The sequence below is a fragment of the Bubalus bubalis genome, chromosome 5 (genome assembly GCF_019923935.1).
Source record: "Bubalus bubalis isolate 160015118507 breed Murrah chromosome 5, NDDB_SH_1, whole genome shotgun sequence".
NCBI classification, from domain to species: domain Eukaryota; kingdom Metazoa; phylum Chordata; class Mammalia; order Artiodactyla; family Bovidae; genus Bubalus; species Bubalus bubalis.
The window spans coordinates 97,330,503-97,344,207 of record NC_059161.1 but is presented as its reverse complement, the minus strand read 5'-3'; the positions used below and the strand labels follow the sequence as shown (position 1 = coordinate 97,344,207).

Here is a 13,705-nt window from a genome sequence, read left to right as displayed (position 1 = left end):
CTATGAACAAGGTTTGTGCTTATTTTAGACAAGAGGTATTTATGACAGAGCAGCCAACTGTAACAGATTGCTGGGGCTTATGTTCCGAACACCCACTTTTGGACAATGCTTCGCTCTGAAAGCACTACTCTGTGACTTGGTTTCCTCATGGGTAGAATCTGAACCGTAATAGTACCTGCGCTCACTGGGCTGTTGCTGTGATTCGGTGAGCTAATACAAGTCAGGCGTGAGTGAGCACGCCACCGATGGTGTCTCTTGCTGCCATCATTCTTATTAATTTCAACCCAGTGGGAAGGAGTCGGGCTTGGCAGCAGATGACCTTGATTCATTTCCAGCCTCCCCCACTTCCCAGCTGTGTGACTTCAAGCCATTGACCCTCTCTGAGGCTCCATGGCCCCATCTGCGAATCAGAAATAACAGTGCTTACCTCACTGGAAGTTGTGAGGGTTAAATGGACTGTGAAATGCCTAGCGCAGTGGTTGACATATAGTAGGTATTCAACAAATGTCTGTTCTCACCCCTGGAGCGTTTGCTGCACGCTCGGCTTCTCCATCAGGGTTAGAATCCAAAGAGGCAAAGGATTCTGTGCTGAGAGATGTTGACAGGCTGCTCTCTCCCACCTAGGGAGTTTTCACAAAGCAGCAGGTAAGTCAAGGCAGCATAGTGAGAGAGGTTCACAGCTTCAGAAGAGGCCCTTCAGGCCATGACCTTGGCTGCTTTGGCTAAACTGGCTACTGTGACGTGCAGCTAAAGATGCCATGAGCAGCAAGCTCTACCTTTATGAGGATCTGGTTTTTGAACCCACTGAGGGAAACTGACCTTCCTATTTGGAAATGAACCAGGGATTCAGCTTATAAGTCATTCTGTGATGAGTCTGTGCACCCAAGATTGCGCTGTAGCACTGCCCAAGGGATGGGGGACAGGTAGACGAGGACTCCATTAAAGGAGGTGCAGAAGGGCAGGAACATCGGCAGCAGTGGTTATGTGACTCTCTGAACTGTGACTCCGGCAAGGCCTCACGGAAGGATAGAACTCCACCCCTGGTTTCTACAGCTGCCTGGTTGTCACTTTCCAAAATACTGGCAGAGGCTGTCCAGAAATGGTTCCCTAATCAGGATTCCTCTTCTGAATGAACAGGGAACTTCTGGGTTTCAAGCTCCATCTGGGGTACCTTTTGGATTTTATGTTAGGTCACCAGATCCTTCCTCCTCCTCCTCCTCCTCCTTAGGCCATCTGTGTGTTTACTGAGTCCAGACACTGATTAAGCAGACACTAGGCATGGAAAGAGGATGGTAGGATGGCAGGATGGTGGGCATCCCAGGTGCCTGGAGTGAAGATGAAGGTGCGCGCTCAGGGAGGGAAAAGGAGTCTTGGAGGACAGGCAGGTGGTCTGGGCAGAAAGAGCCTGAAACCAGCAGGAGGGTATGGTGGCCACGGCAGCACTGTCTGCTCTGCTGTACCGCACAAACGGAAGCAGGGCGCCTCACCAGGACCAGACCCGGCAGCTTCTCCCCAGCTGGAGGATGGCGTGGGGACCCCCAAGGATGAAGCACATGGACCTGGCTTCAAAGCCCAGCTCCACCCAGAACTAGGATATAGGTGTCCCTCAGCAAGCGTCTTCTCTGTGTCTCAGTTTGATTGCTGGAAAATGGGACTGTCCCTAGCTCACAGAGCCCCAGACGCATAGGTTTGCATAATGAGAATAAGACATGCTGTGTGCCCAGCACAGATACTAACCCACAGAGTTCAATGTTCATTTCTCTTTGCTTCACTGCCTAATTGGCACCAAATGTGACAACACATTCTTAGCCTCATAAGTCATGTTTGCTTTATTCAGTATTTACACAAGAACCCGGGCTTCCCAGGTGGCGCTAGTGGTAAAGAATCTGCCAGCCAATGCAGGAGATGTAAGAGACACGGGTTCGATCCCTGGGTTGGAAGAGCCCCTGGAGGGCGGCACGGCAACCCAGTTCAGTATTCTTGCCTGGAGACTCCCATGGACAGAGGAGCCTGGCGGGCTACAGTCCACGGGGGTCGAAAAGAGTCAGACACAACTGAAGCGACTTAGCACACACACATATGAGAATTAGCATGTTCCAATTAGGATCATTTCTCCAACCTGACCCTGAGCAAAGTAACTACTCTGTCCCAGATTCTCTGAACCCCCAGGTTCCCAGTGCTAACCAGGATGGATGGTTCTGATGAGGCCTGACCACTCAGTTGTCTTTGAGTCACCAGTAACTCTAGTTAATTGTTAATATCTCATCTGTGGCCATGTTGTCTATGAAAAGTAACAGATACAAAAGTGAGGACTGCTGTCTGCTACATACGGGGCAGCTGCCATGGCAGACTCCAAAAGGATGGGACAAAGAACCGTACCTGAGGTTCTTGTTCAATATTCCCAAAGCTAAAAAGTGTGCCTGAAAGACAGACACGCACTTTAAAAAGAGCAGGCTGTAGCAGTAAACACGCTAGTTCAAATGAACAATACCAAGCCCAGGTGGGGTGGTGGGAAAAGTAATCGTGGGCTTTAGAAGCAGACTGACTTGGATTTGAATCCCAAGTCTGCATCTACTAGTAAGGCATCCTGGGGCAGGCAGGCTTCCCTGGTGGCTCAGTGGTAAAGAACCCACCTGCCAATGCAGAAGACCTGGGTTCAGTCCCTGGGTTGGGAAAGAAAAGGAAATGGCACCCTACTCCAGTATTCTTGCCTGGAAAATCCCGTGGACAGAGGTACCTGACGGGCTACAGTCCATGGGGTCGCAAAAGAGTCAGACATGACTCAGTGACTAAACAACAACAACAACAACCCTGGGGTGGGGGTGGGGGTGGATGCCCCAGTTTATACATCTGTCAAATGGAGAAAGTACTCCCTCAGTGCTGCGATGATTAGATGATATGGTGAATGCCTGGCACACCGAGAGTGCTCACTGTTACTTCCCTTCCTCTTTCTTTTTCTCATTTCCCCTTCTCTTCTAGATCACTGACATTATTCTATTTGTGACTGACTTTGAATGAGTAGCAGATGACCTCTATCTGCCTATTGGTGATCACAGTCTTCTGCACATATAAGTGTTCTACCATTAGCTCAATGCTTGTGCAAAAACTTCTGGTGGCTTATCATTTCTTAAACAAGAATCACAGGGCATCTCGGCCTCCCTGTCTGGCATCCCACGCCTTCCACCAGGAGGCCGCCACCTTCCAGCCCTCTTTCACTGCAGCATTCACCTACTGGTACCCACCAGGATGCTGGACGGATGGTTCATGTTGAGCTAATATTTGTATATGGCGTGAGGAAGGGGTCTAACTTCAGGTTTTTGTATGTGGATCTTCAGTTTTCCCAGTACCATTTGCTGAAAAGATAACTCTATTTCTGAGTCTCAATCACCTCATCCTTAAAATGAGCTTGAGAAGGTAATTCCACTGCTGGGCATATAGCCTGAGGAAACCAGAATTGAAAAAGACACATGTACCCCAATGCTCATTGCAGCTCTATTTACAATAGCTAAGACATGGAAGCAACCTTGATGTCCACTGACAGATGAATGGATAAGGAAGTTGTGGTACATATACACAATGCAATATTACTCAGCTATAAAAAGGAACACATTTGAGTCAGGTCTAATTTGGTGGATGAACCTAGGCCCTGTTGTACAGACTGAAGTAAGACAGAAAAAGAAAGACAAATACCATATACTAACACATATACATGGAATCTAGAAAGATGGTACCAACAATTCTACATGCAGGGCAGCAAAGGAGACACAGAGGTAAAGAAGAGTCTTTTGGACTCCGTGGGAGAAGGCAAGGGTGGGATGATTGGAGAGAAGAGCATTGAAACATAGAGAAGAAAATGGCAACCCACCCCAGTAATCTTGCCTGGAGAATTCCATGAACAGAGGAGCCTGGCAGGCTACAGTCCATGGGGTTGCAAAGAGTCAGGCATGACTGAGCAACTATCACTCACACTCACTCATTGAAATATATACATTACTATATGTAAAATAGGTAACCAGGGCAAGTTTGATGTATGACGCAGGGCACCTAAAGCTGGTACTCTGTGACAAGCTGGATGGATGAGAAGGGGGAGGAGATGGAGGGGGTTCAGGATGGAGGGGACACATGTATACCTATGGCTGAGTAATACTGATGTATGGCAAAAACCATCACAGCATTGTAAACTAGTTATCCTCCAGTTAAAATAATTGATTAAAAAAAAAGACTACCCTGTGAGGAAAGATCACTACTGTGAACATTCAAGGAGATAGAGAGAAAAGAGTGTGCTGTGGGGGGGAGTGGGGTGGTCCCTGGCACACAGCAGTCAGCCAATGCCTATAACTGACATGAAGAACAGGTTAGCAGGTATTGAGACAGCGGTCGTCCTCACTTCCCCTGGACCACAGGTGCTCCCTAAAGATCGGTCACAGCTGCAGCCCCACACACTTGTCACGAGAGCCTGTGCCATCCTCAGGACAGCGGTGTCCAACCCCCCTTCCCAAGAACCTCCTCTTCTGACTGGCCCCGATCACCTTCTCATCTCCATTTCCCTTTTTCCTCCCTCACATTCTATCTTAATTTTGCATTAAATGTTCTTCATCTTAATTAATCAACTACAGTTTTGCTAGCCCACTCAAACCTTTTTGGGCAAGGTGGTGGGAAGGCATGAATGAATGAATGAGTCAAGCAAAGGAAAGGCCCCTAATTTAAAGCCAGAACAGTGAGGCCCCTGAACTAAAGGGATGGACAGGCCACCCCAGCTGGAGGGGTCAGAAGTGGGCCTGTGTGAGGCTCCCTTCAGTCCAGTGCTCTCTGCACACACACCCTGACTCCCCCTCCCACCCTGGAGCGAGAGCAAGCCTTTTAAATCACATCTCCCTCCTCCACCGTGTTTGCAACACCTCCCAATTTAGTTTTCTCTCTGAATTTCATTAGTGTCCCATTTGCCTCGTCTTCCTGATCTCTGAGGCAGGCGTTAAGCAGGGGGAGACTCAGTTGGCAACAAGGGCTCCTGCCTCCTGACTGCGGGTGAGGGAAGGACGAGGAGGACAGGCCCCGGGGATGGCGTTTCTGGTCAACTCAGCTCAGCCCAATGAACTGTTACTGGACGCTACCTGTGCGCCAGGCTCCGGGGGCTCCCAGATGAGGATCTGAGCTTGCCCTGGAAACCCTGGGCTCAGGGGGATGGAGGAACAGAGCCTGAGTGATGTGCTGCAGGGGAGTGGCCCCACTGGGCTGGCAGAGTGAGTGAGAATGAGGGGGTGAGGGCAGGGAGGAAGGCAGTGGGGACCTTCCCGGAAGAGGGGACAACACATATAAAGGCAGGGTGCCGAGAACAGAAGAGTGTAACGAGCCATGCTATGGAATCTTTCGTTCAGTTGTTTACTCATTTAGTCATCCAGTGCATATTTCCTGAGTGCCTGCTACATTCCAGACAGTGTTCAAACAACACAGAGTGACCCCCTGCCTTCATGGAGCTTACATTCCAATGGGGGAAGAACAGAAAACAGAGTAATGCACAATGTGCCAGGTGGAGATAAATGCTACCTAGGAACATTCAAAGGGAAGATGGGCACAGGAAGACCTGGAGGGTGAGGACTGCCTTCCCTTCTCACCTCCTCTATGTCCACCTTGCTCACACCACGGGACCCCAGGTGCATCTTGAACAGCACACACAGTGCTTTGCTGATTCAGCCCCATCTATGCTCGCTTGGATGGCAACCTGGAGGTCTGTTCCCTCTGCCTGAAGAGTTCTCCCAAAGGCTGGAAAAGGGATTTGATGCCTTATGCTTTGAGATAGGAATGTGTTTATGGTTCAAGGAAAAGCAAAGGGGCCACTGGTGTGAGCGAGGGATAGACAAAGATGGGGTAGGAGGGGACAGGGGCTGGCTCAGGTGAGTCCTGGAGGGTCAAGGTGAGGTCTGTGACTTTTCCTCTCCATGAGCTGGGGAGCCACAAGTGAATTGTGAGCAGAGGAGTGATCTGATCTGACCGAACCCATCAGAGCAGATCTGTTCCCTCCCCCGGGAGGGAATGGTGGCAGCAGAGTCTCCCAAGGAGGCGACTACAGGAATCCAGGTCCAAGAGGGTGGCTCAGACCAGGGATGCGACAGAGGAGCTGGTCCCAGGTGCTGAGGAGGGGAGAAAAAGGCAAATGCAGCACTCAGTGTAAGTGGAGGGACAGGGGAAATGAGACAGGACAGAACAGGAGGAACATTCTAGACAGAAGAATCCCCCAGTGCCAAGGCTGAAATTCACCCCTATCTGGCCGGGCTCAGATCCTGCTACTGAGGTTCCTGCAATTTCTCCTCTGTCTCAATGCATGTGGGTTCAGCGAGCCTTGCTCTGGGCCCAGGTCTCTGGGCAGCATCAACATGGGAATGAGAGATCCCATCTCTGGCCTCCAAGGAGCCTCTCTGTCAGAGCCCAGAGCTGCATTCACATGTGACACTGCAGGATGTTCGGGGAACCAGTGAGAGAGAGGCCCGGGATGGGGGGATTTACGGGAGGAAGAGGAGCCCACCTTTCTTGGGTTTAGATGCAGTGAGGGATGAGATTTAATTTTTAACTTTAACATTATGTCCTCCTTACAAGTGAGCCTGGATGGGGAGGAAGAGTTCACCTGGAGCCCAGTCATCTCCTCTTGCCAAATGAACCTCAGTTTTCTCACCTTCAGTTCAGATCAGTCATTCAGTCATGTCCAACTCTTTGTGGCCCCATGGACTGCAGCACGCCAGGCCTCCCTGTCCATCACCAACTCCCGGAGTTCACCCAAACTCATGTCCATCGAGTTGGTGATGCCATCCAGCCATCTCATCCTCTGTCAACCCCTTCTCCTCCCGCCTTCAATCTTTTCCAGCATCAGGGTCTTTTCAAATGATGCAGTTCTTTGCATCAGGTGGCCAGAGTATTGGAGTTTCAGCTTTAGCATCAGTCCTTCCAATGAATATTCAGGACTGATTTCCTTGAGGATGGACTGGTTGGATCTCCTTGCTGTCCAAGGGGCTCTCAAGATGGAATTGTAAGAACTATTTCTTGGGGTTGCAGCTGTTTGATAAGATGCATCAATCAAGTTCTTGGCACAATGCCTCAATAAATGTCACCCCGTTTTACCAGTCCCTCTCTATAAAAAGCAAAAATCTTAATAGGTATCCTCAGAGAACTATGGCTTCCCAGGTGGTATCAGTGGTAAAGAATCTGCTGGCCAATGCAGGAGACATAAGAGACATGGGTTCCATCCCTGGGTCAGGAAGATCCCCTGGAGAAGAGAATGGCTAACCATTCCAGTATTCTTGCCTGGTAAATCCTACAGACAGAGAAGCATGGCGGGCTACAGTCCATGGGGTCACAAGAGGTGGACACGACTGATTTGACTTAGCATGTACAGAAAACCACTGTGTCTCCACTGGCAAACATTTATCCCAGCTTGGAGTTGTAGATATTCACCAGGCTGAGAGCAGAGGCTACGTCTGTTTTTGTTCCTTGTTATATTCCTAGAGCCTAGTGTGGTGCTGGGTCTACTGTCAATATGTTTTTGCTGAACTGGTAAATAAATGATTGAATCTAAGGTTATGTATGATCTAGGCTCTGGTGCTTTTTAGCTGGGAGACCTCAGATAATTAATGTCTCCGGGTTAAAAAAAAATACTGATAATCTCTTTAGAATGTGTCAATGTCACTAGTTCTGAACATGAGTTATTTGGTTGGAACAGCAGATTAAAGGGCTTCCTAGGTGGATAAGGAAATGGCAACCCACTCGGGTATTCTTACCTGGAAAATCCCATGGATGGAGGAGCCTGGTAGGCTATAGTCCATGGGGTCAAAAAGAGTCAGACACGACGGAATGACTTCACTTTAGGTGGCACTAGCGATAAAGAACCGATCTATCAATGCAGGAGACATAGGGATGTGGTCTCGATCCCCGAGTCAGGAAGATCCCCTGGAGAAGGAAATGGCAACCCACTCCAGTATTCTTGCTTAGAGAATCCCCATGGACAGAGTAGGCTGGTGGGCTACATGAACCCACGTAGCCCATGCAAAGACATGAACACAACTGAGGTGCCTTAGAACGCACACACATCAGATTAAAAAACTAAAGAAATGTAACAAAACAAAAAAAAATGTCTCTGAGTCTCAGTTTTCTTACCTGTAAAATGGAACTCATAATATCTACTATGATAGAGGCAGTTACCGCCCATCAAATATCTATATTTCCCAGAGCCCTAGAAACCGGGTAAGACCACATGATTAGTTCTGGCCCACAGGCTGTGCCACTTTTGAGCCGAAGCATTTAAGAGCCAGTGCTTAACCTTCCGCCACCTCTTCCCCTGATGTGGAGACCAAGGTGGCCCCTTGTTCCAGGGGCTACACCTAAAACATGGCAGAGCTGTTATCAGCCTGACGCCTGAGTCACTGGCTAGAGCAGAGCCCTCCACCCTTTGGTTAGATAGGCAGCATGAGCAAGAAATAAACCTTCACTCTGTTAAGCCGCTGAGATTCCGGAGTTCATTTATTGCCGCAGCACAACTGAGCCTAGAAAGACTCAGGCTTCTACCCAGCACGACCGTCCACAAGGCAAGAAGTGGTGCTTGGTTCAGTTTGTTTTTGTTGTCCAGTCAGTCACTCAGTTGTGTCTGACTCTTTGCGACCCCACGGACTGCAGCACGCCAGGTTTCCCTATCCTGCACCACCTCCTGGCGTTTGCTCAAACTCACATCCCTTGAGTCGATATACCATCCAACCATCTCAGGCTCATCCCCTGGGTCCTGACATTTCCCCCTGATTCTGTAGCCTTTCTGATGACCCAGGCTCCATTCATGATTCTCCCTTTCTCTCTGCCATGTTCTTTCTCTAGTTTGAAACATCCCTCTACTCCCTACTCCTCCCCAGGTATGTTCTGGTTTTGCCATTGCACAGCAATATCAGAAAAGCCCCTGGAAAGCCATTCTGGCCAGTTGGACCTGGCCTGTGGACCACCTGTCCTCTGGGCAGCTGCCCACACACTTCCTCCTACCTCATTCTCAACTACGCCTTCAATTCAACTCCAACTCAGCTTGAAATGTAACCACCAAACTCTGGATCCTGCCCCTGGTGCCTTGGGCCCCAGGATGACTGTCAAGGCTGTTACAGCCTCTGTGGATCTGGATATGCACTGTGCTTCCTGGGTGCCAGCTCCCCGCTCACACCCAGCTGGATGCCTGGCCCTTGCCCGCCCTGTCTGCCCACCAAGCTGGCACTGGCTTGGCTTCCAGCAGCCACCAATCCCACCTCTGCATCTGCTCTCCAAGAAGGCCACCTCCACCCTGGCCTGACCTCTGCACTCCCTAGGCAGCTTAGTTGGCAAAAGCCTTCAACCTGTTTTCAGCTTCTAAGACGCCATTTCTCATCAAGACCACAGGTTTGCAGTCGATGACACAGACAATCAGATCGGACAAGGGACTGACCTGGCTCCATGTCAGCACGTTCTGAAGAGTCAGCAGTGTCCGTGGGCTCTGAAGCCCTGTCTCCAGGGCCATCAGATCCTGGAGGATGGGATGGGATCTTTCCTGTTGAGGCAGAGAACAGAGATTCAAGTGAGTGCGGTGGCAAGGTGTCCTTGACCCCGTTTCACAGATCTCTCACCAGCAAATGTGCACCAGTAGGGAGAGGGGACTGGTTCCTGGTCCCCCAGGCATGAAGAAAAGCAAGTGGGGTCTCAAGTACCTTGGGAATCCTGTACAACACCCTGTCTGCAACCTTTCTTTCTTCTCCCGTCTCATCTGGCCTTGTGTGACAGTCACTGTTGACACATGCGTCCTCAGGCTTACCAAACCCCTGGAGGGTCAGAACTACAGATCAGCCCTCTTTATGAGCCTGGCAAAGGCAGCTTGGTGTAGAGTAGACACCGCGTGTTCTGTGAAGGACTGACTGTGCTGTGATGGAAGCAGGGAGCAAGAAGGGGGCAGAGCATGTGGCCAAGGCACCGGCTTCTGCAGCTGTCCTATCATTGATTCACTGGGCAAATAAATAATAACTACACCACTTGGTGTCCTGCCCGATAGAATGGCCCATCCTTCCTGCGCTATATCATCTGGGAGTCACATGGGCAAAGCTCTTTACACCCAAGAGTCTGGCTCTGGTCCACTTGCTTATCACTCTGCAACCTCTAGCAAATCACTTCCCCTCCTTGAGCTTTTGTCTGAAAGAGAAAAACTCTGAGCTAGGCTACATGTCAGATTCTTTATGCCCCCAGAATTCTATGATGATGTTGATTCATCTCCACACATCCAGTGCCCAAAGAGCTATCTGTCCACAATAAAGCTTTGTGAAATGAATAAAAGAAAATTCCATCTCACTCCAAGGAAGAGTGACAAGAGAGTCAAAGGTTTTAAGCCATTTGCGGGAGATCACTGCAAGAGGAGGAGCTGGGATTTGAACACAGCTCCTCATAGACTCGAGGACTTCAAGTACACTTGAGGCCTCTGTACTTTCCCTGCACCAACTACTGTACTCACCCACCGAAGACACGACAAAGTGCCTTTTTATATGAAAGACACACTAAGCTAAAGGACAATGCACGAAGGATACATTCAGGCATCTGAAGTACAAAGTCATTGTTGGAGAAATTCCCTGAATACATATTTGCCAAATATACCTAGGAGCCTAGCTAAGAAGACGTTATTGCCTATTAGAAGGTGAGGAATTACTGGTAATCTTCATTAAGACAAAACTCCCCTAAGTGTGAAATTTTGCTAGCTTCATCTGCATTTCCTGTTTCTTTATTGTAAATTCTCATTATTCTAAACAGAGTGACTGGATTAGGTGGGAACATTCGCCAGGCTCTGCCCAAGTGTGGAGTACCCTTCCCTCAGGGCTCAGGCTCCCAAACACCGCCAGGTAGAATCAGCAAGACTAAGTTTGGAGGTAAACTAGAAAAGTCTTTATAAATCGTATTATATTCATGAAAACAAAACATAGGCAGTAATCACAGGAAATGTCTATCATTTTATGAATCTCAAATGAGCAGTAATGGTTACTGTGCCCTTAATTTCTATTTACTATGCCTTGTTCATTACAAGGTAACCCTCCAAACTTTCAGAGGGGAGCAGGAAATTGCTTTGTTGTAATGACGGACGTGGTTAGAGACCGTTCCTCTTGTGTGTGGCCCTCTTCTCCCGTGCCCAGCGCCTTGTGGATTTCAGGACTCAGTGCTGTTGGCTTGGCCTGCAAGGGCCACCCTGTGGTCCTGATCGTATCTAGTGACTTGGATGAAGCACTTAGTGTCTTTCTCAAACCCCTCTCCTTTGTCCAGGTCACACAGTTTCACTTTGCCTCCAGAGATCTGGGCCAGAGCTAGTACTTGGGACCTTTATCTGGTCCCTCCATCTTGAAGAAGCCGCAGAACTATAGCTTTACTTCTATTCCACCTTCACCTTTGCCAAGCTTCCTGGGAAAACCTTTAGTCCTTTTCTTCATTTTACATTTTCAGTTTGTATCCCCGAATTCCCTTTTTCAAAGTAAAGTCATCCCTTGGTACATGCAGGATGATTGATTCCAGGATCCCTCATGGGTACCAAATTCCATGGATGCTCAAGTGCCTTACATAAAATGGTATAGCATTTGCATGTAACCTACACATACCCTCCCATCTAAATGAAATCATCTCTAGATCACTTACGATATCTAACACAAGGTAAATGATATGTTCAGTTCAGTTCAGTCACTCAGTCGTGTCCGACTCAATGTAAATGCTATATAAAGAGTTACTGGTGGGGCAAAGTAAAGTTTGGTTTTGGGAACTTTCTAGAGATTTTTTTTTTCCCCTAGAATATTTTCAATCTGTGGTTGGTTGAATCCACAGATGTGGAACCTGTGGGTATAAAGGGCTGGCTATACCTCCAATAAGCAGCACATGATGGTTAATGAAACCAAAATACCCAAGGATTGACCAAAGGCTTTAGGGCTTCCCTGGTGGCTCAGACAGTAAAGAATCTGTCTGTAATGCAGGAGACCTGGGTTCAATCCCTGGGGTGGGAAGTTCTCCTGGAGAAGGAAATGGCAACCCACTCCAGTATTCTTGCCTGGAGAATCCCATGGACAGAGGAGCCTGGTGGGCTACAGTCCATGGCATCGCAAGGAGTCGGACACGACCGAGCGACTAACACTTTCCCTTCCATGTACAAGCAGTTTATGAAGGGCAATGCAGTTAGGACTGGATGAGGGTGTTCATTCCTTCACTTGCTCACTCGCTCACTCACTCACTCACTCCTGTTCCGAGTGTTAGGTGTGATACAGGACACACTGAGGACTCAGAAGCAAACCGTGCCCTCAGGGACTCACAGGGTGGTAAGGCTGCAAGTAAGGGGAATGCTGGGCAGTTTGGGAGGTGGAAACAGAAAAACAGTCAGAGGATGGAGGGACAGAGAGGCCATGTTGGCAAACCAGGGAGCACTGACTGGACAGCATGCCATCCATGCCCAGCTGGGCACCGGGGACGGTGTTGGGGGGGTTGGCATGGGGACAGGGCAGGGTGCTCATGTGAGGGAGTGAAGACACGGGAGGGGAAAGTGTGGATGAAGAATGAGGACTGCATGGAGGGAAGCGGAAGACACCCGACAGATGACACGGGCCCCCAGAAGCAGGGCCCTGAATGTCAAAACAGAGAAGGTGGCCATCATTCACTGAATAATAGAGCCACCGAGGGCTTTTGAGCAGAGATGTGACATAATTAGAGATGTGTTGCAGGAAGATGGATTTGGCAAGCTTGCACAGTACGGATCGGAAGGGGAGGAAGCTAATTGTGTGCCAGGCACTGGGCAGTGTTCGGGGCTGGTACATATTTGAGCTCAGTTAACCTTCTAAACAGCCGTAGGAAACAAGCCTATTCCTTCCAGACTTGCAGATGAGAAAATGAGGCTTCAGGGAATTCCAGCAGCTTGCCCCTAATCCCCCAGCTAGGAAGCGTAGCAGATGAGATCTGGATCCGGTTCTTTCCTTTCCCAGGTGAGCCTTAAAGCGTGCTGTGATCCGTGTGGACTCTTGTACACTGGACAGCCCAGTACACCTTCTGCTCCCAGCATGCCTCCTGCCTGCCCTAGGAAGCGGGTGGGGGGAAGCAGGATGGTTTCCTGGGCTGCCTTTTGAGAGGCTGAGATGGAATGAAGTGCCAAGTGCCTTTGCTCCTGTTAGCTTTCCCCTGTGAGTGCGTACGTGCTAAGTCGATTCAGTTGTGTCCAACTCTTTGTGATCCCGTGGATGGTAGCCCGCCAGGCTCCTCTGTCTGTGGGATTCTCCAGGCAAGAATACTGGAGTGGGTTGCCATTTCCTTCTCCAGGGGAATCTTCCTGACCCAGGGAATGAACCCATGTCTCTTACATCTCCTGCAATGGCAGGCAGGTTCTTTACCTCTAGTGCCACCAGCTTTCCCCCAGGTGACCCCAATCTAGAAGATAATACCTTGAGTTGCCTCCCAAACAACATGGACTACAGTCTCTTGCAGAGAATTCCAAAGGTAGCAGGGAACCACCTATTCTCTTGTAGGGAATGCTAACTTCTGTCAGCTAAGTTTAATAGGAGCAGCAGACCAGGAGCCCAGGGAAACACACTTGAATACCCAGGCCTCCTCTGCTGGGCCATGGAGAAAGTCAGTGAGGAACCCAGAGTCTCTGGGCTGACGTCACTGTTTGGGAGGACTGCTCGGAGGACTCAGTGCACTCCATCTGGATCGGCAC

General features: G+C 49.4%; 1 protein-coding gene across 7 annotated transcripts in view; it reads right to left on the bottom strand.

The window, feature by feature from the left end:
* The window catches only part of TENM4 (teneurin transmembrane protein 4), a 1,425,092-nt gene that overhangs the window by 576,331 nt on the left and 835,056 nt on the right, over nucleotides 1-13,705 (bottom strand). For 4 of the 7 annotated variants that reach the window (XM_044944048.2, XM_045165964.1, XM_045165965.1 and 1 more), the window contains 2 exons: nucleotides 9,440-9,541; nucleotides 5,990-6,128 (listed from right to left, as the gene is read on the bottom strand). In XM_044944048.2, coding sequence (XP_044799983.2) covers nucleotides 5,990-6,128; nucleotides 9,440-9,511 — 211 coding nt within the window. In that variant the 5' untranslated portion in view covers nucleotides 9,512-9,541. Of the gene's footprint in view, nucleotides 1-5,989; nucleotides 6,129-9,439; nucleotides 9,548-13,705 lie in introns of those variants that run through there. The other 3 variants (XM_045165967.1, XM_045165966.1, XM_044944044.2) reach the window with 2 other exon arrangements.